The sequence below is a fragment of the Culex quinquefasciatus genome, chromosome 1 (genome assembly GCF_015732765.1).
Source record: "Culex quinquefasciatus strain JHB chromosome 1, VPISU_Cqui_1.0_pri_paternal, whole genome shotgun sequence".
In the NCBI taxonomy this organism is placed as follows: domain Eukaryota; kingdom Metazoa; phylum Arthropoda; class Insecta; order Diptera; family Culicidae; genus Culex; species Culex quinquefasciatus.
Window position 1 is genome coordinate 60,403,152 of NC_051861.1, and position 23,326 is coordinate 60,426,477.

A 23,326-nucleotide genomic window follows, 5' to 3' on the forward strand; every position below is an offset into this window, starting at 1 on the left:
ACAAAAATCTCAAAAATACAACATAAATTTGGTTCGAATTTAGTTGGGCGCCATTTGTAATCGCACATTCCGGCTAGCTCAATAAAATACCCAACATAGCAAACATTTTGGCTCACATGCTTGTATTTACCGTACCAACACCCCACGTTGCCCCTCGGGCTTCATGTTCTTTACCGTAGCCTAAACTTTCCTAGCAAGCCTTGACTTTCTCTTAATATCTAAGCGCGAGACATGCGCGGTTTTCTTCTTACCAGTGGCGCCACTGTTCTTCCTACCCCCTTCGCGTGCTGCTCAGCCCGCTCATCCAGCTGTGTTCTTCCGCCACCGCCCTTGGCGATGCTGCTCCTCGGCGCACGTCGCCGTTCTTCAAATCCGGCTCGCTGGCACACGACTTCTCCGAGCCGATGTGATGAATGTCTTCCACTCGCCGCTCCGCCGAAACGCCGTAGGCTGGCGTTCGACAGTGATTTCGGCCGATGTCCGCTCGCCCAGCCGATCCGCCGCTGGTCACAGTGTCCGACGGCGATGCTGGTCGATTGCCACTTGCTCCGTGCGATGCTGCGCCCGTCGAGCGAAAACTCCACACAAAAGGCCCTGCAGAAACCAACATTAGTATCCCGTTCAAGATGGCGTCTTTGGCGTGGCACTCACCCTTTTTGGGGCCTTTTTTGCGTCTTCTTCCGCGCGGATTCCGTTCGGGCCGAGCCCGATGATGTGGGAGTGGTGAGCTGCCGATGCCGGTGTATCTGGATGGGAAAGCGAAACATCAGCAATCGCCTCTTTCGGGCAAACATGAGTGCTTTTACCTTCTGGCGGCTGCGCCTGCTTTTAATCGCACCTCTGGGCTTCTCTTGCGTTCCGTGTCTGCTGCCGGAATCGCGCTGATCTGGGGGAGGAGATGTGGCGTGAGTTTTGGCCGGAAACAAGCAGCCGCTTGGTTACCTGTGGTTCTTCGTTGCGATTCGGGTCTTCCTGCGCGCGTGCTCGTCGTGCCACTGGTGTTTCGCACCGTCGAGCGTCTTTCTTTCCCGCCGGTCTTTGTTCCGTCCGTGGCCAAATCTGGGGAGTTTCTTAAGTTAGAACCGTGGCGATATGGCTTCTTCCGCACTTACTTGTCAGCTTGTTCTTCGATGCGGGATCCGTTTGCCGTGACCTTGCTGGTTGGCCAACACGCCGGAATTACCGCGGCAGCAGGATGTTGTGGCTTTTCGTGTGGAGTTTTTCTGGAAGCGAATCCTATTTGGCCGGCCCAATCTGCGGCTCAACGAAGCCGACGTCGTGAAGTCGCGATGTCCGGGGTGCGGGAACGGATATTATCCCCGGCGGCGGGTTTCTCTCCGCTCACGCGGTTTCGACGACCGGACAGATTCGCCGTCCACGCGGTAAACCGATCGACACACAGCGTGGAGCTTCTCCACCACACGTCTTGTTCGTTCACTGGCAGCCACAGACTATTTTTTCGCAGCAAGCGGAAGTGATTGCGCATGATAGTGTTGGTGCGCAGTTCAAGCAAATTATTGTTTTCAAGCGAGCGTTAGCAGCGTTTGCGAGCGAACGGGGGGTTTTTTGTTTACATATCTACACGGTAGCTCACATTTACAGAAAACGGACTTATTTTCTAGGCCTACGCAATAGTATTTACTGTTTCTTATGTAAACTCACTCAATGTTATGTTTAAATATGATGTAAAGAGTAAAAAGTCATGGAAATTACTCCAATGTAAATCTAAATCTTATGTAAATCATGAATCTAATGGAAACGTTGAGCATGGAAACTCAAATCTGATGAATTTCTACCCGTGTTCGGCTTCCTGTAAATTCCTATTTAATGTAAATCATATATCCAATGTAGTTCTGCCAAACGTTGACTTCAAAACTACCCGAACTAAAAATAGTTATATTTGGTTCTCTTTCTATCGCTCTCATACTTCGCAGGCCCACTGCCTGAGCCTTGCCCTGAACAAGTTGATGCTTTAGTCGCTCGTTTATAAAATGCGAAGATGGCTCAGTCGGCAAAGGGTAGCAGCAGTAACACCGAACATTCTACCCGTCGTCCGTTCGATTCCAGTCCAGCGTTATTCCACTTGGCCGTCGACGAGAAAGCGTCCCCTACCTGTGAAACAACTTTTTAAAATCATTATTTCCTTTTGCTGCCCGCTTCACTCATTTTAAAGTAGAACATAGGCCACACCCTTTTCCTACTGCAATCCAAGTCGAGCTTCTCATTCCCATTGGCCAATCAGAATTAGTTGATTTGAACTAATGTAAATTCCAAAACTAATGTAAATTTTTAATACTAATGTAAATTTCCAATGAATCTAATGTAAACTTCCAATGAACCTAATGTTAATATACATCATTTATCATGATACCTTTTGGTACATGATAAATAATGTAAATTTACAGAAATATTTTTTTCTGTGTAGCAACACACATAATAAAATCTTGATAGTTTTGAACAAGGTAACTCTAAGGATGAAAAGTTTTTTCAACTACTTTTTGAAAACCATATGTATTTAAAGAAGTTCTAATCAAGACTGAAAGGCTTTGATAAAGGGGTAGGACGAAGAACACTAGAACGAAAACAATTTGATAAAATACCTCGTTTAGTAACGATAAATTGCAAAATAACATGATGTATATCCACTTTGACACAATAATGATACTGCACAGCACCAGAAAATGCATCAATTGCAAAGCAAACGAATTTCTGGTTCGGTGAAATATTCCGATTTCTCTCAATTCTATCACAATTAATACACGATACAAATCACCAATTAAAAAATATTTTATTATTATCAACACATAGTTATTAAGTCATTTGTAATTCTAAAACATTAACCGAAAATTCACTAGTAATTATGCCCGGAAGCGTTTTTCGAAAAATCAACTTGCCTCTTAATGTATATCACTGCGCTGTTCACGTACAACTGAATATGTCAAAGTGAAAGTACAAATCTAACAAGATTGATAAGATGTTTACAGAAAACTTAACAGATTTAAAGCAGCATTTGTTAAGTTAATCAAGCTGCATCATGAATTCTTCAGGCGTACTTAAAGTTTAAAGTTGAAAGCCTAATTAAAACTTCTAAACAAAATTCTTTATGATATCTTGAAGAACTCTTTAAAATATGTTTAAGTTTATGGAATGGTAAAACCAGTTGGATTTGCTGAAAGATGTAACAAAACTTTATTGAATTTGATAAAACTATTATAAAAATGCTTAAGAATCAATCAGTCTTGCTACTTGGGTTGCCTTGGCGATCGCGATTACGAGATTCCTACTCGAAACTAGGTGTTCGGAGGCTTGATTGTTGAGGCAATCGCAAACCTCTTTTTACACCTAAGCTTCCATCCACCCCGGGATTCGAACTGACGACCTTTGGATTGTGAGTCCAACTGCCTACCAGCGACTCCACCGAGGCAGGACCCAGGGAGACGACTCCTGCACCAGGACTGAGCTAACGACCTAACCTTTTAGGTTAGACCGGGGCCAACATTTACTTCCCCGTCCGACGAAAGGCGTGGTCAGACAAATCTCGTCTCGAAATATGCCACCGGGACCGTCTGAGATCGAACCCAAGCCGACTGGGTGAGAGGCAACCACGCTTACCCCTGCACCATGGTTCTCTGCCCCTTTTAACCGATTTGGCTCAAAAATGACACAGTTAGACCGTTGCAATCTATGCCAAAATCGAGGGAAGGGGGGGGGGGAATAAATATAAAAATATAAATAACAATCCATTTTCCATTTTAGCATTTGAATAAAAACAAATGTTTAAAAATGCATTTTACTCCTGACCAGATGTTTTGCAATTTTTAGTTTTTCCGATGGTTTTGGAAGAAATTGAAATAAAAAAACTAACTTATCCACCAACAATAGGTCGGATGGTGGATCCGGACATAGTTTACATACATTTAAGTGAGATCCGGCTTCAAAAAAGTACATCAATATCACTTAAGGGGCCATATCTCGAGGCAGGGTTGCCAGATCTTCAATGTTTTGGACTCATTGGAAAGGTCTTTTGATAATCTAACCAACGATGGGTCGGATGATGGACCCGGACACAGTTTTCATACATTTAAGAGAGATCCGGCTTCAAAAAAGTATATCAATATCACTTAAGTGGCCATATCTCGAGACAGGGTTGCCAGATCTTCAATGTTTTGTACTCGTTGGAAAGGTTTTTTGATAACCTAACCAACGATGGGTCGGATGATGGACCCGGACATAGTTTACATACAGTTAAGTGAGATACAAATATATGTGAAAACACATTTTTATACACAACTTTTGAACTGCTTATCGAAACTTCAATCTGTATAAAGCTCGATCTATGGGACCCTAAACCAAGTCGAATGCAACAAGTTCGGGTCAAATCGGTTCAGCCAGTGCCGAGAAACATGAGCTAGTTTGTTGGTCACATACATACATACTAGGATGTAACAAAATCACACTTTTTTGTGGGCATTTCAGGGGATGATCCCCTAGGTGTACTGAGTCAGAATCCCTAATATGAGCTCGATTGGTTGCGACAGGACCTGGCGCTCCGGCTTTAAAGTTTAAATGGGATTTAACCCGTAAAATCGGTGCGTTTTGGTTTTTGCCATTTTTGAGTCCTTCAACGATTTTTGGATTTTTCAAAAACCTCATGAGCTTATAGTTTGAGTTTCAGGGCACAACTTTGCCGAAGACTGCGAAGAGATTTGATAATTAGTACTGCTTGTACAATGATTTGAAAATAAAAAAAACTTTTTGCCATTAATTTGTTTGATTAGTATTGGCAACACTTTCTTTGAACGCGCGCATCCACCCACTGAGAATTTTGGCTCGAGCCTCGACTCGATTCAGGCTCGATCTCGAGCCAGATCGACTCGAGGCTCGAGCCAAAATTCTCAGTGGGCAGGGCCAGGCGTCGTAACTATAGCAGCGAGAAAACATCCAGCGTACAACGATCAAAGTTTGACACATGGAAAGAAAATGCTTTATTTGGATGTTGTGCTTATGTTTTCGATGGTGCCAGAGGATTTTATCACCGGTGCTGTTCTTTTAATCTGTCGTAGATTCCGATATTCTATTTGGCAGTGACTCGCAGGATTTAGTTCTAAGCCCACCTGGTCCTGTCATTAACCCGTGTGGATCTTTTTTGTCACGACCAGTTGTGGTGCTGGGGGGCATGTTAGCGAACCTATGCTCGAGCATAGTACAATTGGTGTTTAATGAATTCGCAAAATATCTAGCCAGAGAACTCTGCTGTATGAAAATAGTATTTACTAATGTTGTCAATGCAGTATATTAATTTATTTATGACTGATTTTATTGCCAAATTACAATAACTCTTTGATTGATTACAAAGCGAGTGGAAACTCTCACTAAAATGCGAGTCACTCGGAATATCTTCCGGAATACGGAATATTCAAAATACACACAACATCCGTGCGTTATAAAGCGCTTTCAAGACAGCCGCGTTAGGTGGCACTCGAGCAAGGTTTAGAATCGGTTCTGCCTGGGCATCCAACTGAACCCTGAGAATCAACTGGAGATCTGCTTGCAGTTTCATAAGAACTTTCGTTCTCAACAATCACAACAATAAAAACAAAAACACGACGCTGGACAAATACATGCCGACGCGTCGCGACGTACCGTAGCATGCGTTGCATAGTTTGCCGAAAGAGCGCATCAAAAGCGAGTGTTGCCAGAACATGTTTTACGTTATCAGAAAAACAAGAGAAAAGATTTTGTAAATTCTGTACCATTTTTCAGAGCGGTCAAATCTCTTCGCAGTCTTCGGCAAAGTTGTACCCTGGAACACAAACTATAAGCTCATGAGGTTTTTTGAAAAATCCAAAAATCGTTGAAGGACTCAAAGATGGCAAAAACCAAAACGCACCGATTTTACGGGTTAAATCCCGTTTAAACTTTAAAGCCGGAGCGCCAGGTTCTGTCGCAACCAATCGAGCTCATATTTGGGATTCTGACTCAGTACACCTAGGGGATCATCCCCTGAAATGCCCGCAAAAAAAGTGTGGTTTTGTTACATCCTAATACATACACACACACATACACACACACATACACACACACATACACACAGACATTTGTTCAGTTTTCGATTCTGAGTCGATATGTATACATGAAGGTGGGTCTATGACGTTTTTATACGAAGTTCATTTTTAGAGCGGGATTATAGCCTTACCTCAGTGAGGAAGGCAAAAATCTTTCGACTTTTATCATCAAAGACGAAATCATAAACACGTAAAGTTATCAGGATTCTATTAGTAATTCATACGCGACTTTGCCTGACACTTTTGCGGTGACGTGACGAATGGAAGCAACTGCCTCCATCACACCATCATCAACCTGCGGTCTTGACTATTTACCAACACAAATTTATGAATATCGCGACCATTTTATCGTCCAACTCGAGACTGGCAGACACTTCCTTCATCGTGTGCCTTGGCTTATCAACTGATTTATACGTTCAAATAAGCTTACAAATTGTTTACTGTTTCGGTATTTTTTACTCATTTTGAATATCAGAGGATCCTTCATATATTTTCAATCAAACCTTTTAAATGCAATCAAATGTGTCCAAGGGTTACAATCCCCAAGTTCTAGGTCCAAGCAGGCGTGTAGCCAAACACTTTGCGCGACTAGGGTACAGCGTTATGCCGCGACAGCATCATCACCATAGTTCTGGTGGTGGACGCACAGCAGCAGGCGGCGATGGCAAACTATTCGCGATGACAACGCCGAGATAGCGGAAATTAGTCGAGGATTTATAGCCAGCCTGCCCACATGAAAGCGTTTCTCTTGAAGGCTCGACGCAAATTTCACTAAACTGCACCGCGGAATGACAATGTGGGTGCGAGCAAGTGGAGCTGGCGATCTTGTCGCAGAAATCAGTGCTGCAAGCTCAGCTGCGTGATTATGGTTGAGGGACTAAACAGAAAGAATACGCAGGAAGAAGCCTACTGCGAATGAATAATTTTGTCCACCGGAGAGAAAACAACTCGTTGACGTTTTCTGCTCATGCCACAAATTGCAATTTTGTTTGGTTGTGAAAAGGACTTAACCTCAAACATTAGTCCCGGAAAAGACTAAAAGTTTTCATCAAAATTAACATTTGCAGTACGCCATTAAATTACAATGAAATTAATCATAATAAACCTGAAGCAACCAAGCCTATTTCGTAAATTTTACCGCAGAACTTTGCGGTTCTTTGCGGTCTAAAATTTAAACTGAGTTTTATAACTAAGACAAGAGATCACCAGGCGAATCTTTCAAGGTTGTCCAAAATAACATTTTAGTACAATTCGGCACAAATATACATGCGACAAACCAAAACAATGGCCTCTGAAGACACGGGATAATCAGCTTTTGCCGATCCAAGTGTGCACTGCTGAGCACGGTGCCTTTTCACCATCCAATCCGGACTGCTGCTGCTGCTGTGTTTGCTGTTCCATATTACAAGTGTAATTACGGGCTTAGGAAGCCATGTGCGAGCGTTCGTTATAGTCCACGGCTTACTACGAGGTTAGTCGCGACCCCTTTTTTTCCGCCCGGTAGTTTATAGCAACACAACACAATGTGGCAAGGATTAAACACAGTATTTGTGTTTGTTCGTTTTTGTGTGACATAAATTGCACCTGTCTCTGACGCCCAACGGCGACGTCGGCGTCGATTCCAACAGGCCAATGGGAAGCCCCCAACCGGGAGAGGGTGGAACTTTGCTCTAATCCTGTTCGGTGAATTCGCTTGAAGCGACGACCATGTTTTGTTGTTCTTGTTGAGGTGCGCAGATAAAGGGCTCCATTCATGAATGAAAGCTGACGGATTAGTGGCGAATTCGCCACGATGCCGATTAGTTCCTCTTCGTGGTACACGGCTAGACTTTGAGTCGATTAAGTGTCGCTGAACCGGGTAGTGTGTGCTGTTGAGAAGGGGATTTACGTTGGTGACCGATTTGGCTGGACTTACACAATGATCTCATTAAGCGGAGGTGAGCTTTTATTTCAATCAAGTATTAAGAGATTGGAGGCATCGAGCCAGAACTGTAATTCATACTCACCAAAGGATTTAATCAGCATTTAGCGGAAAATGGGGTGAAATTCACTGCCTAGGGATAAATGTAAAATCGAAATTGCGAAATTGAAAAAAAAAATCTGAAAATCGTCTGTATACTTTCCGAAAGTTTTGTCAAGATAAATCAAGCAACAGGAATTAGACGGTTTGAAAGCAAACTGTTGAAATCTCAACGCATTCTTCAGAAAAAATACAAGGCTTATTGACAGGTGCCACGCGTAGCATATCTCAACTGGATGATCCGTCTCTTTGACACTTTGCAGTCTATTTGACGCCAAATTTTCAAATCATCACCAGACTTTGCCGCGAGATATCGAAAAATGAACCTGGAATTCGTAATCAAAAACCCATGCACAAAGTTACACGCAAATCGAGGAAGGGCAACTTTCTTATAACTGACGACAAAGGCCCATTTTGACCAATTTTCCCCTAATTTGATATCTTGGAGTTCCGTGGTTTTCCACAGTAGAAATATATTTTGTTTTTCGTAGAAAATCAAGAGAAGTCGATGAAACTTTTATTGACGACAGTCCATGGCAAAGGCCTGTTTTTCCAGTTCTGCCGTTTTACGGCGATATGATGTATACGCCATTGAGATTCAATTCAATTCAATTAGTTTTTATTAGTAAATAATCAATTCACAATTTCGTAATTCTTATAACCTAATAGAGTTTTGGAGTACCTTTCAACTATGATTTGTACTATAGTTCATTTTGATGTAATTGGATATTCTAACAATGGATTTGCCAACAGAAGGAAAAATTATTTTAAAAAAACCTTCTAAATTTGCTAAGGAAAAGGATAGAGATAGAAAAGCTTAAAACTAGATCACAGTTTGTTTTGTCTTTTGACGTCGAAAAACTTCGCTGCACAAGGCAGCTTATCCGTTGTAGATATACTTCATCATAAGCTCACTCAGAGCTTGGAATTGTTCTGCCTTGTTCCGGCAGGCACGAAAGCGCTTGAGCATCTCTCCAGCAAGAGCGAAAAACTCGGGAAGCGTGAAGAGATCATCTCCGGTAACGTCTGCTTGTCGCGGTGAAGTACCGCTCCCAGAAGCGGCTACTCTAGCGTACGAACCTCCCCAACCGGGAGGGAACGCTGGGTTGGTCGATGGAACCGCTCCGCCGCCAGCTGCTGCAGCGTTCGTGCTCGAAGTCTTTGGAGGTTGGCGGGACGCTGGCGCTTTCTTCTTCTTGTCCTGCTCCTCGAGGTACTTTTTCCGCGCGGCACAGCCACGGAAATTCGCCGTGTGGTTTCCACCACAGTTCGCGCACTTGACGCGCGCTTTGTGCTGCTGGGCGTTTTCCCCCAGCTGGTCTTTCCGCGGAAGATTGCACCTTTCGGTGAAGTGGGTCTCACCGCACTTAACGCACTGGGGTGGAAGATTATAGTTTCTTGAACCGTGTCCGAATTTTTGACAGCGGTGGCATTGCGCTGCGTCGGTCGGATTCTTCGTGTAGAATCGCCACGTCACGAAGAAGCCGTCCAGTGCTTTGATCTGCCGTAGGTCCTGGATTTTGACCGACCCACGATCGAAGTACAGGAGGTACAATGTGTACGTACCTGTCACCGTTGTCGATTTCGAGAGCACCTTGACCTCTCGAGGCTTAACCTTGACGCCCGACAGGTGTTCTTCCAGGTCGGAGATCGGGCGGTCCGGATATCCCTGAAGGACGATCTTCACTGGGACCTTCTCTGCTGGGTCAAATGTGAAGAATTTGAAGTTTCGCAACTTCAACTTCTTCACTACCAAGTCGAAATTCTGTTTTTTATGCGTAATCACTTGCACCGAAGTTTTACTAATTTTAAGACAATATTGGAGTCCCTCAAGCAACTCGTCAACATCGTTCGCTAACGTATCCAAAACAAAAATTGGAGGTGGTCGTCGTTCCTTCGGAGAGTTACACTTTTTCTGCTTTCGTCATCGTCGTCGCTAGCACTGCTGCTGTCACTGGCGGTGTTGTTTTCTTCTCCACTCAGCATCTCAAATTCGTTGCTGGTGGGAACGTTGGAAGTGGTTGTTGTCGTAGTGCTGGTGGACTGCTGCTGCTGCTGCTGGTCGGAAGTACTTCCGGATGCCCGGGTCGATTGTCTCGTCCGTACTGGGGACTCACGTGGACGGTATGACACGTGTAAAAAAGAAGGATCGGTGACGTCACCGGGCACGCTCCCGTGCGCGATGGCGGTCGATGCGGCGTTGGTATGTTTACCTTTCTGCACTCTGCCGGTAGATGAACTTCGCGGGTTTTCGAGGCCGCACTCGAACTGCCACGGCCACGGCTGGCCCTTGGCATGCTGGAGCAGCAAACTCGCGGGTAAACACTGTTAATTACGGCGAAAAAATCGAAAAGTTTGAGGAGCTCCGAACAGTTGACTGTTGCTGGCTGGTGTTGCCAGTCCCGATGTATACGCCATTGAGATGATTTTGTTGTAGACACGATTTTCTGTTTTTGTTCATTTTTTCAATTCAAAATGACTAATTTGAGGTCTGCTCTGTAGAAACTGTTAAAAAGTACAATAAAAATGTGGCCCCTACAAAATTTCTTGTTTTTTCCTATTCTCTACGATTTTAAACCACAAACATCATTTGGCCGAAAAAATAGCAATAAAAAATCACTACTTTCCCTGCCCAATGATGTATGTATACATTGCTCGATCAAAGCGATCAAAGCTGGCTTTATTTTTTGTGCCAGCTATTTTGATAGCTGAGTGGATCCCGTAATGCATTGTCCAAGTGGATTTTTTAAGGGGGGGGGGGAGGTTTTGGGAGCGTTCTTTTATTACGTAACGCAGTTGGGGGAGGGGGTTGAAGGCCGTGTTATGCTCCATACAATTTTTTAAAATTTGTATGGAAATTTTGTTACGAGGGGGGATCTAAAAATCTGATTTTTTGCGTTACGTAATAAAAGAACGCTCCCTTAGCGATTGTCTATGCTCCACATTTTTTGCATGAACAATTGTCAGCAAGGGAGGTGGGTGGGTCTAGAATTTTCAAAAAAGTGTCTACGTGGATGTGGATAAGGTGTCATCCATTAAGTACGTCACATTAAAATCAGCCAAAATTTACTCCACCCCCCTTTGTCACGATTTCCCTATGCTTTTAACACGCAACGTCACGCTTTCTCAAAACCCCCCTCTTCTCTCAGAACGTGACGTACTTTATGGATGATGCCTAATGGACGTCCCCTTAAGAATTAAATCGAAATAATGTAATAAAATATTGCCCAATCTTGATTTGGTCCCAAAACCTCAAATCAACATTCAAACAGTATTGAATTTGACTTCTATCAATTCTCAATGTATACATACATCATGATGAGTAAAATTGGCGTATACATCATAGTTTGTTTGCTTGATAAAATGGGCCCCAGAGCAGTTTTTTGAAAAAATATTTCGTAAGGAGGTAGCTTTTAAGATTCTTTATCAGACTGTACAATAAAATTGAAAATGTCCAAAATGGCGTATACATCATATCGCCGTAAAACGGCAGAGTTACCCTATTTGTAGGGGTAGTGATTTTTCACGGCAAAAAAATCGAAATTACTCGGCATGCCAATTACAAAACATTAAAATTTTACGGCAATTTCACGGTACTCTCAAACATCCTCATGCCTTTCGTATTTATTTCGTTATTTATTTTACAAGAAAAATCATCCTATATTAACGTATGAATAAATACACTTCATTACAACACCAAAATATAAATCCAAAATCCGTCAATCCCAAAAGGTAAATGTCACCTTGTCGTCGGTCATCTGCATTCTTCCCAGAATCCCCCGCATGTGCCAACCAATTGTGGTTCCATGTACTTGAGAAACTCTCCCAGCATCGCTCCTCAAGAGCGATTCCACTCAAATCAAGATAATAAGCCTCCTCCTACTCCTTGAGGGAAAAGCGACACAAGACACTCTCCAGTGTCTTCCACTGGACTGATTACGAATTTATTGTTATCCTGACCTCTATTTAGCTATAGCCCCACCATCCCACTATGGTACATTGGGTGGCCAAGTTTCAAAAAAGTGACCTTCTCCAAATATTTTTTGGTATTTTTTTCTCGAAAGTAAACATTCTAACTAAGAAAAATCCAAATTTTCAAAGCTCTAAGTTTGTTTGTTACGGAGATACGCAAGCTGAAAGTCAAAAAATGGAGTAAAAAACTAGCGTTTTTCGTAAAAAAGGCTGATTGTTTAATTTTAACATAGCTCAGCCATTTTAAATGTTTTACTAGGACAAATATACATCGTTGGAAAGGTAATGAGATAAGCTTTGAAACTATTAATAGATAAAATGTAGTTTCTAAACCAAAAACTGAAGTTTTCATCGAATAACTGGAGCATTTTTTTGACAAATCATATTTTTTTGTGTTTGTTAATCGAGTACTTTTTTTGCTAACCAATGCTAAACATGAAACTAAGATCACTTGAAAGATTGGATTATAATCTAACATTGCTGAAATTTCCAGCCTGCGATTTTTTGCGTTTTCGGAGATATGCCATTTTGAACATTTACGTTTTATCAAAATTTGCTGCAATCTACATATGCGCCCGTTTAGGGGAAGGTGGGGCAAGACGACCATATGGGGCAAAAGGAACAATCGCTCCTACGGCCGTAATTTGTACAATTTTGATTATTTCCAGTATGAGGAATTGTTGCTAGCAATGCAATTAGCTGATTCTACTACCGCATAACCGCCAAAATGACGTAAACGCCACGGGGCATAAGATTTAATGAAGTTTTTTTCGAAACCTTTGTTTTCTTATAATATTTGGAAAGTACAAAATAAGGCTTAGGGTTCGTTTTAAGGCTCATTTTATCAAAATGCTATTTTTCCTAGATCAGTAGTGTCCCTACAAATGACATGCACCTATTACAAAGTATGATTTAACTTTTAGTTATTTTTGTTGAGAGCTTTTAAAAAATCTTGTTCAGGTGGGGCAAGTGTACCATATGGATTTTTAGTATGGAAAAAAATACGATTTGCTGCAACAACATATTTTATTGGGAAATAAATACATGAAAGTACTTAAAAACTGATAAACAATCGTTAAAAAAAATTGTAAATACAAAGTATAGTGATATTATGAAAATTTACTATTTATCATCGAAGTAGTATTTTTTTTTTTCGTAAAAACGATAAATTTTTTAGTAAAATATTATTATTTAATCTAAAAATGGAAGAAACCATTCAAATACATTCTAATCTGATGTATCTAAGTGATAACAGTTCAATTGTTAGCAAATTACCATATTTTTTCATGCATTGTTCCTCTTGCCCCAACGGGTTGCTCGTCTTGCCCCACTAGTTGAGTAGAACGTACGGAAAATCAAAAATTTTAAAATCAATTTTTCACATTAAAAAACAGGATTTTTTTAAAACTTGTTTAAACAAAGTCTTAGTCAAGACCTAGAATAAGATGATGATAATAAAATCCGACAGATTTTTTAACTTTTTAATGGGTTATAACGAGCATTTCCTTAGCTTGTTACACTTGCCCCACTTTCCCCTATTTCACTTGCTTTGCTACCTACTTCGTGGGCATCGTCGCTTCAAAAATCAATACCTGGTTTCAAGAAGTTCGAAATGACTTTATTGGAATTTTCTGTTGCCTACATTGAGTACCTTAGTCAAAATAAGGTATTCGTACCGAAGTTTCTCAAGCGAAACTGGAGAATCTCAGTTTGATACCGGAAAAGTATTCAGCAAAATGTTGACTTAGCATGATGAATTTCTGCGATCAATCCATGAAACTGATTCACATTTAAGTTCTATGTTGGTTAGTATAAAACATCATAAAAGTACCTTTAACATATCCTGAAGCTGTCACAAACTCTATTTTTATCGTTTTACTTCATAGTTAATATTTTGAATAAAATTAATTTTTCTGTTAGGGTAGGGGGTCTCAAGTTATATGGCATGGACTCACAAAAAGAAACACACAGCAGTAAATAATAAATATTTGACTTAAAATGAATTTATTACGCTTAACAAAATTTTGTTGGAGGGGAGGAGGAGAGGGGGGGGGGGTGAAAGAAACAGGAGGGAGGGGTTGTGTCCTTAAAGTGGGGATGTATTAGCTTATCCATAATTTTATAATATAAACTTGCAATACAATATATACGCAATTCTGTTGCACTTGCAAATGTATGAAAAGACTATTTATTATAAACAATCAACTATTGAAAAACATGAAAAGTCATAAAAATCGACGTATATCATTTGAATACCATACAATTACCCAAATTTGTATGAAAAAACATTTAAAAAGCAAAAAAATAATTTGGCCGCCTGTTTGTATGGAGATGGCCCATAGTGCAACGGCAGTTCTTCGTACAGATTGTCAAGGCAAACAGATTGGCCAATGTTTCTGGACACCAAACGTGCTGGACACCAACCGCCCTTTACGCCCAGCAAAACTGGCAGTGTTGCAAGCGCAAAACATACGTTGCCAGTGCCGATTTATTTTGCATCGGCCAATCTGTCTCCCTCGACAATCTGTAGTTCTTCGTGGGTGGAGGATGTTCGAGCCTGACAGCATCAGCTCGAAGAAAATTTTGATGTTTTGGCAGCACAGCGCTTGGTGCGATGACAATCGAAAAAAAGTTGGCAACCCAGTCTGCGTCGTTGCCAACAACGAGAAAAACGCGTGCAACGACGTGCGCGCGGCTGGCAACAGCGCGCCGTTGACGACGGCCTTAGCGAGAGAGAGAGAGAGAAAGAGAGGGAGAACGAACGGCGCACGAAGACGTTCGTGAAGGATTTTGGCGCGCAACGAAAGAGGACAACGAGATACCTGCGCGTCGGAACAAGTCTATCGCAAGCAGCCGAACCGGTCGGACGTAGAGCTAAGTCGTCGCGATCGTCGGAAGAGACGCTAGTTTTTACATCTAAAATTAAGTAATGTTTAGTTAATAGAATAGTTTAGAGAAAATTCTAGTGTTGTGTTTGAGTTTGCGATACTTCCGACCCTCCAAACTGGTTCCCCAAGTCCGCCGGAAGTTTGTGTGAAAAAAATACAGTCCGCTCCGAACAAATAAAATAATAAAATAATATGGGCGGGGATGGAGGGGGTAGGGGTCTCAAGGTTGTCTTCTTCTTCCAGAATTGTTTTATTAATGAACAAAATGTGAACCTTCCGGACCTTTGTCACATCCCGGCGGGTAGAGAGCCTCAACAACGCTGGTTCACGCTGCGTCGCTGAACTCCAGTCCAGCGGAGTTCGAGCTGCGGCCGCCTTTGGTGTCGGGACCCATTCCGGATCCTCGTGATGCCGATCCACCAGCGGATGGTCCGAATCTTTGTCGGACGTTGGCGAACCCATGCTAATGTACGACTCTCCAGGTATTTCTCCACATGACCCAGCAGCTTCAGCGTTTTATCCGGCATGCGATCCAGGAACGGCTTGATTTTTTTTTAATTTCTGAACTTCGTTATTTTGTTTTTATTTTTTTTAGAATTTTTAATTTTTTAAAATTTATGAATTTTTGAAATTGATTTTTTTTTGAATTTTAAAAATTTATGAATCCTTTAATTTTTTTAAAATTAAAAAAATTTAAATTTTTGAAACTTTTTAAATTTTGAAATTGCAAAAAATCTATCTTAAAAATGGATAAAAAAATTTAAATTTCATTTTTTTTAGTTTTAAAATGTGATAATTTGTCCCTAGGCAATCAGCTTAATATTCGTTCCGGTTTCCTCCGTTAATTTGACCACCTTGCATCCCGAGTTCTGGCCAAACTTCTGGTGCCAATCCATGAAGATCTGCTCGGCCAGCGCGTTCCTCGAGACCAAATGAACAACCCGGATTCTGCTGTAACATGCGCAAAACTGCAAATTCCGCAATCGTCGTCTTGCCGACGGGAACCGGTCCGGGTACAGCTCTTCGAAGCGTGGCTCGCGCAGGGCACTTATCGGTAGCAGCTGCTAATCGAGCAGCTTCATCGGTGGAAGGTTTTTCTCAGGTAGAATTAGGTGGCGAAACGAAATCGTAAGTTGCGTCTCAGCGACAATCCACCGGTCGGAAACGATGCGCAGGAAGTACTGCGGTGGCAACGGTACAAGCTCTCTGTGATAGGGGACACTGCGGATGCAAGGTTTCGAGTGACAGCACACGGGCCGGGTGATCTTATCACCGTTCGGGATCTTTTTCCGTGGGGGACGACCTATCGAACGATTTCAGCATGGCGTACTTTTGGGGGCAATTAAACTGGGCGTGTAGATCTGAAACCAGTTGGGCACCGGGAGGCGGGTTCGAGGAGTGCACTTGCGCGGCAAGCACTAGCGAGGCCGGGTGATTAATCACTGGCGGAGATCACCTTAACATGCGGCCGAGCAGGGAGTAATCCTGCTTGTCCTAGGGCATCCCAGTAACAGAAGAAGCGATCCAGCAGCTTGACGGCACAAACGCGACGCTCGTTCTTGGCCCCGACTTCGGCCTTGGAATCCGCCATGACCACGTCGGACACTTCAAACAGATTAAGGGGAAGGGGAATTTTGCGGTTCGCGGCCAGGGTTTTGATCAGTCCGGGGATGAGCGAGGTTCGCACGACTTGAAACTCGAGGGTTTTCGGGTTGGCGATGTGAACGGCCGGGATTTTCTCGATATCTCGGTTCAGCTAGCCGGCGATGTCGTCCCGCGAGCACAGTGTGAGGGTCAGGCCTTAAGTAAATCCGGCATGGGAGATTTGTTCACGGAGCCTGGTCAGTTTGTTCAGGGGGCATTGGCGGGCGATGTGCATTGTGGCCGGAAGAGTCTTCGGGATGCGGTTGTAGCCGTACGCGCCAACGTCCTCGATGTCACACACGTGCAGCATGTCGTGCCGGGTTGGCGGGTTGAGCACTTCCAGCTGGTTGGAGGCGTTTCGCGTGGTTGGAAAACGCGGTTCAGCATTTTGGCCAGCGCTTCGGCACTGTCGTCGATGCCGATGTAGACGTTGGCCTTTGTGTGTCGAGTGATAACTCCAGCAACCTGGTTCAACAGAACAAACTTAATGTCCTTCGGCGCTTTGGCATCGTGCGTAAATGGTCCCTTCAGCGTGTCCAAGTCGTTCGTCCCAATCGGCCGTCACCGCAAAAGGCCGAATCTGCTTGGTGGCCTCCGTAACGATCAGCTTCTGCGGGGGACCCTTCGCTGATGCAACCTTCTTAAACTCTGGGAACTCCTTCACTTGCAGCCCCTGGGTCAGGCCTTAAGTAAATCCGGCATGGGAGATTTGTTCACGGAGCCTGGTCAGTTTGTTCAGGGGGCATTGGCGGGCGATGTGCATTGTGGCCGGAAGAGTCTTCGGGATGCGGTTGTAGCCGTACGCGCCAACGTCCTCGATGTCACACACGTGCAGCATGTCGTGCCGGGTTGGCGGGTTGAGCACTTCCAGCTGGTTGGAGGCGTTTCGCGTGGTTGGAAAAACGCGGTTCAGCATTTTGGCTGCAGCGCTTCGGCACTGTCGTCGATGCCGATGTAGACGTTGGCCTTTGTGTGTCGAGTGATAACTCCAGCAACCTGGTTCAACAGAACAAACTTAATGTCCTTCGGCGCTTTGGCATCGTGCGTAAATGGTCCCTTCAGCGTGTCCAAGTCGTTCGTCCCAATCGGCCGTCACCGCAAAGGCCGAATCTGCTTGGTGGCCTCCGTAACGATCAGCTTCTGCGGGGGACCCTTCGCTGATGCAACCTTCTTAAACTCTGGGAACTCCTTCACTTGCAGCCCCTGGACCAGTCCCAACTGGCACAGCAGATCGCACCGGCTGGTCGGAATATTGATCCGGTAAATCACATTCTCCGACGCATCCTTGGCCGCATCCACCCGTCCTGATCATCTGCTTCTTCGTCGTGACCTCGTCCAGCTCGAGAGCAAACTTAAAACACAGCTTCTGAAAAGAGAAAAAAAACAACAACAACAACAGCAGTAAACATAAACAGATCCAACCGTACAGTACCACCATACGGTATTGAAATAAAAAAATATTTTTTTCTGTTTTAAGAGAAATTTCACGAAAATATATTTAAAAAAAATATTGAAGTACACTGAAGATCAGAATTACGCCAAAAAGTGTAGAATCCAACCATTTTGGCATAAGACCACGCTTCAACCATCGCGCCGTGTAAACCACCCGACACATTTTCAGGATTCTGGGCAAAAACGCATCAAATGTTTAACTTTTGTTTTGGTGGTGGCCACCTGGTGGCAAAAATGGGAAGCTCATGAAAACGAGAATATTGTGCTGCCATCTGTTGATGAGTGGATTATTTTTTTCTTTCTTTTCAGATTGTTTCAAATGTTTAAAATTAACTTTAAAAAATTTATTTCTAAAAAATATCAAATAACTTGATTTCATTTCTGGTGTGGACCGTGCCAGCAGTAACTTTCCATAGAGTGGCGGGTTGTGCTGCTGCGGCTGCTGTTGGTTGCTGGCGGGTTCATGAATTGACTGTTTTCGCTGCTGCTGTTGGTTAAGTGCCTCGATAATACTTTGCTCCTGCTCTTCGATGGACTCTTGACCCGCCGCAGCACCAGCGCCGAACCACCTTCCAGCGAGGGTCCTCCTCGTCGTCCTCGTCGCTCGGATAGCCGGAACCGTTGTTCTCGTGCTGCTGATTGTCCAATCGCAACCGCTTCCGCTGGAGCCGATTCTTGTGAGCCAGCTGCAGAGCGCTTCAATTACGCTCTGTTTCTGCTGCTCGATCGATGGCTGAGTTTCCACCACCTGCTGGTACTCGATGATAACGTTCACCGGATGGTTCGGATCGCTCGTCGGATCTTACTCAATGATCTGCTGCGGGTGGTGATGGAGCGTGCTGTAGTCCAACCCGTCACCGACACGGACGACGATGACGTTGGCGAGTCCATCGATTCGATCACCTTCAACGTCGTCGCCGGCGACCCCTTCTGGGACAGTACACCTGGAACTGGTGCTGCGAGGATGACGAACCCGGCGCCGCCGACGGCTCTTGCTTGATGACATGCTGCGGGATGTGGAAGTTGTTGTTGTCGGTCATTCTAGGAGTGATTGCTGTTGGCTGCCGATAATTGGGTATTCTGCGAAATAAATCAAAAGATTAGTATTGTAAGAAAACATGGAAAAAACTTGAAAATTACCAACAAAATGCGAACTGTAAAAAACCGCATGTTTTCTCCAGTTCTCTCTAACTAACGTCAAAGTCCAAGACTGGTGGCGACACCCAACGGCAACTTTAATTAAACAGGCTGAAGAAAAGTTTACACATTGGATGGCTTTTTGAGCAAAAACCAGCGCAATGTGTAGAATCGACACATCGATTCCAATACAACGCGGTGTACACATTCAATGTGTCAGATCGACACATTTTGGGCGTAATTTTAATCTTCAGTGTATAGTTATGTCAGTTCTGCAAACATTTACATAATTACACCCAACTGGCAGTCGCATGATTGTGATGCATGGCGGCATGAAAGTATATCAGAATCTGCATGAAATCTGTCCTCATGCATTTTTTGCGATGTAGGGGTATGACATTTTTGCCCGTTACCGACAATTATCGACTTTACCGACGGCTTTTTGGTTGTATTTCACAAAAAAAAACACTTAGCAGAACGAGGATTGAACCACCAACTTCTTGGTTATTGATCCGACACGCTACCACCGCGCCATGGACGCTTGATGAAAATAGAGTGAAAGAGCACCAACATATGCTTCTCTTTGGAGTGTTGCTCGGGGACGGGCCAGCATTATGTGTGTTGGTGAGAACTGCAGATCGCTGACATGTTTACACGCGGGCAAAAATGATCTACGGGCTTGCTGCAAAAAATGTTATAAAATATGACATTTTCTGCAGCAAATCCAATGTTGCAGATTTTGAGATATATTTTTACTTTGGGTGTAGGCTTAATTTTTTTTTAAAAATGAAGAATTTGATTAAATTTATTTAAAACCAATGTTACTACTCCGTACGGTAACTGTTTACGTCACAGTGGTGCAATCTATCGGTTAAAATTTAGTTCATCGAATGTACCATCAGAGGGATTTGGCGTAAAACATATGCGAACCTGGCGGCAGTTTGGTGAAACACCCCGTCAGGTGTTCCATTGGTAGAGGTAAGCAAAAGAGACGACTAATGATGTACTGTGGTACGCGCGGCTGGTGCTACCCCGCGCGTACTAATTCTCGCCTGTTTAGGTGGCAGTTCTGAAGTCGCTCTTTCTCTATAATTTAAATTTTCTCTGTGGTCCCACTCTCACCATATTAACCCTCCCAGCTTACTGCGATCGGTGGCGCGAAGATGCACCGATCTGATCCATGTATGTTACATGTAGTTTCGTGTACGAGTAGAGGAATAAAGTTTGTGTTTTTTAACTCTACGTGTCGCGGTTTCAATTCTCTCCGGAACTAGCCAGAGTGATTCGGCCCCCATCCGGTTCCCAATAAAGTGTCCGTTGGAGAAGTTCGGTCTGTTTGCGAGTGGCGAATAAAAGTTCGTTTTTAAACTCTACCCTTCGCGGTGTTTGATTTCCTCCGGAACTCTCCAGCGTGATCCGGCCCATCCGGTTCTGTACAGGTATATCAAAAAATGTTAAAACCAGCTTTAACATTTTTTTAAGTCATTTTAGCGCAAAATTTATTATCTTGTCCAAATTGGTAAAAAAAATCCCATAGTTTCAGAGAAATTTGATAAAACACTTTAATACCCAAATAATACCAAAATGTGCCATCCTGACTTAGAAAATTTTCCACAATTTCAAGTCATTTCTGTAGGGGGTATATCAAAAATGTTTAAAATCAAGTTTGAAATTTCCGGTTTTCAATTAAAGCATTCGCTTTGAGACATCATTTTAGCGCAAAATTAATTATTTTGTCAAAATTGGTCAAAATTTTCCCATAGTTTCAGAGGAATTTGATAAAATACAGTAATACCAAAAGAATATCAAAATGTGGTGTTCGACCATTGACAAATTCTGCAATTTTGCAATATCAAAACAATACCTTTAATTGGTATGATACCACATTTTGCTCTTGCATAATCCTCAAGACAAATTTTTAAGGGTCCATGAATACCAAAATTTGGTATTGATACCAGAGAAAGGTATTATTACGCATTTCCCTTGTTATTTACCCATGCTCCCGAGCAGGGGTAAATAACACGGGAATATCAAATTTTGGTATTACTTGGGCAAATAACAGCGACCAAAATGTGCTCTTGGTTGCCCAGTAATAGATGGTAAAATACCATGAAATCATACCAAAATCTTGTATGTGGAAGGGCACAATAATACCAAACCATGTTATTCCAAAGGTAAAATAATAGCACAAAATAAAATCATTTTAATACCAACTTGAGGTCTTCTGGATTTTTGAACATTGCACAGTAAAAAATAATGTAAATTTGGAAGCTGTAATTTTGGAAGGTTGAATATTACCCCTTTTATGATGTAATTTTACCTCAATTTAGACTGAAAAAGTGGCATTACACCAGAAAAGTGGTAAAATTACACATTTCCAGAGGTAAAATTACACATTTTTTCTGACATAAAAGATATACCCCTTCCCAGATATAATATTACCATGATTTTTTTTTCTGTGTGCTTGAATACCAAAACTTGGTATTGCCATAGTTTTAATTTTAGGTATTCCCGCGCCCTTGGAAAGTCATATTTTGGTATTCCTGTGGTCTTCCACAAACATGATTTTGGTATGATTTCATGGTTTTTTACCATCTATTACTGCACAGAAAAAAATAATGTAAATTTGGAAGCTTTAATTTTGGAAGGTTGAATATTACCTCTTTTATGATGTAATTTTACCTCAATTTAGACTGAAAAAGTGACATTACAACAGAAAAGTGATAAAATTACACATTTCCATAGGTAAAATTACACCTTTTTTCTGACATAAAAGATGTACCCCTTCCCAGATGTAATGTTACCATGATTTTTTTTTCTGTGTGGGCAACCAAGAGCACATTTTGGTCGCTGGTATTCGCACAAGTAATACCAAAATTTTGTATTTTCATACCATTTTTAGTGCAGCAGTTGCAGTTAGTGAAAAAACGGAAATGATCCATATGCAACAGCCAAATCTACTCACCTGATGATTCCATGTTGTTCTTAGTGATATTCTTCACCACACCGAATGCATTTGTCATTGATGAACGGCCTGTGCTTGAAGTTCTTGAAGCTTCTGAAAAATAACAAGATTGAAAAATAAGTATTATTAAATGAAACTGGATTGAAATTCACCAAAATTCAATAATATGTTGATTGACTCGTTTTTCAAAGTATTTGGTTATCCCGACTTAGAGAAATTTCAACGCGTTTGAAAAAATATTAGTGGGTATATCACAAAAAAATCAGGTTTAACATTTTTGGTTTCAAGTCCTTTTAGCGCAAAATTAATTATCAAGTCAAAAATTAAAAAAAATCCATAGTTTCAGAGAAAATTGATGAAACCTTTCAATACCAAAATGTGGCATCCTGACTTAGAAAATTTTCCACAGTTTCAAGTCATTGCTTTAGGGGGTATATCAAAAATGTTTAAAATCAAGTTTGAAATTTCCGGTTTTCAATGAAAGCATTCGCTTTGAGACATCATTTTAGCGCAAAATTAACTATTTTGTCAAAATTGGTCAAAATTTTCCCATAATTTCAGAGGAATTTGATAAAACACTTTAATACCAAAATAATACCAAAATGTGCCATCCTGACTTAGAAAATTTTCCACAATTTCAAGTCATTTCTGTAGGGGGTATATCAAAAATGTTTAAAATCAAGTTTGAAATTTCCGGTTTTCAATTAAAGCATTTGCTTTGATACATCATTTTAGCGCAAAATTAATTATTTTGTCAAAATTGGTCAACATTTTCCCATAGTTTCAGAGGAATTTGATAAAATACTGTAATACCAAAAGAATACCAAAATGTGGTGTTCGACCATTGACAAATTCTGCAATTTTGCAATATCGAAACAATACCTTAAATTGGTATGATACCACATTTTGGTCTTGCATAATCCTCAAGACAAATTTTAAAGGGTCCAGGAATACCAAAATTTGGTACTGATACCAGAGAAAGGTATTATTACGCATTTCCCTTGTTATTTACCCATGCTCGGGACATCCCCGTTCATTTGCGGGGAACGAAAATCTTTGGTCGGGAAAAATCAAAGTTATCCTCATTTGAAGTTTTTGAACTTTTTTCCTATGGGGCGAAATTTCGTCTATTTCAATTTAGTATTGTTATAAGTCTACATGGGCATGATTTATGGTTCAGATC

General features: G+C 42.1%; 2 protein-coding genes and 1 pseudogene across 2 annotated transcripts in view; 1 reads left to right on the top strand and 2 right to left on the bottom strand.

The window, feature by feature from the left end:
- The window catches only part of LOC6049575 (GPI inositol-deacylase), a 234,199-nt gene that overhangs the window by 97,467 nt on the left and 113,406 nt on the right, over positions 1-23,326 (top strand). The window lies entirely within an intron of this gene.
- On the bottom strand, positions 272-15,407 carry LOC119769838. Its single transcript, XM_038263539.1, has 5 exons — positions 15,228-15,407; positions 943-1,059; positions 807-886; positions 652-746; positions 272-594 (listed from the first exon to the last, which is right to left on the bottom strand). The coding sequence occupies exons 1-5, from the start codon at positions 15,405-15,407 to the stop codon at positions 272-274; spliced, it is 795 nt and encodes a 264-aa protein (XP_038119467.1).
- Positions 15,749-18,195, bottom strand: LOC6049578 (annotated as a pseudogene).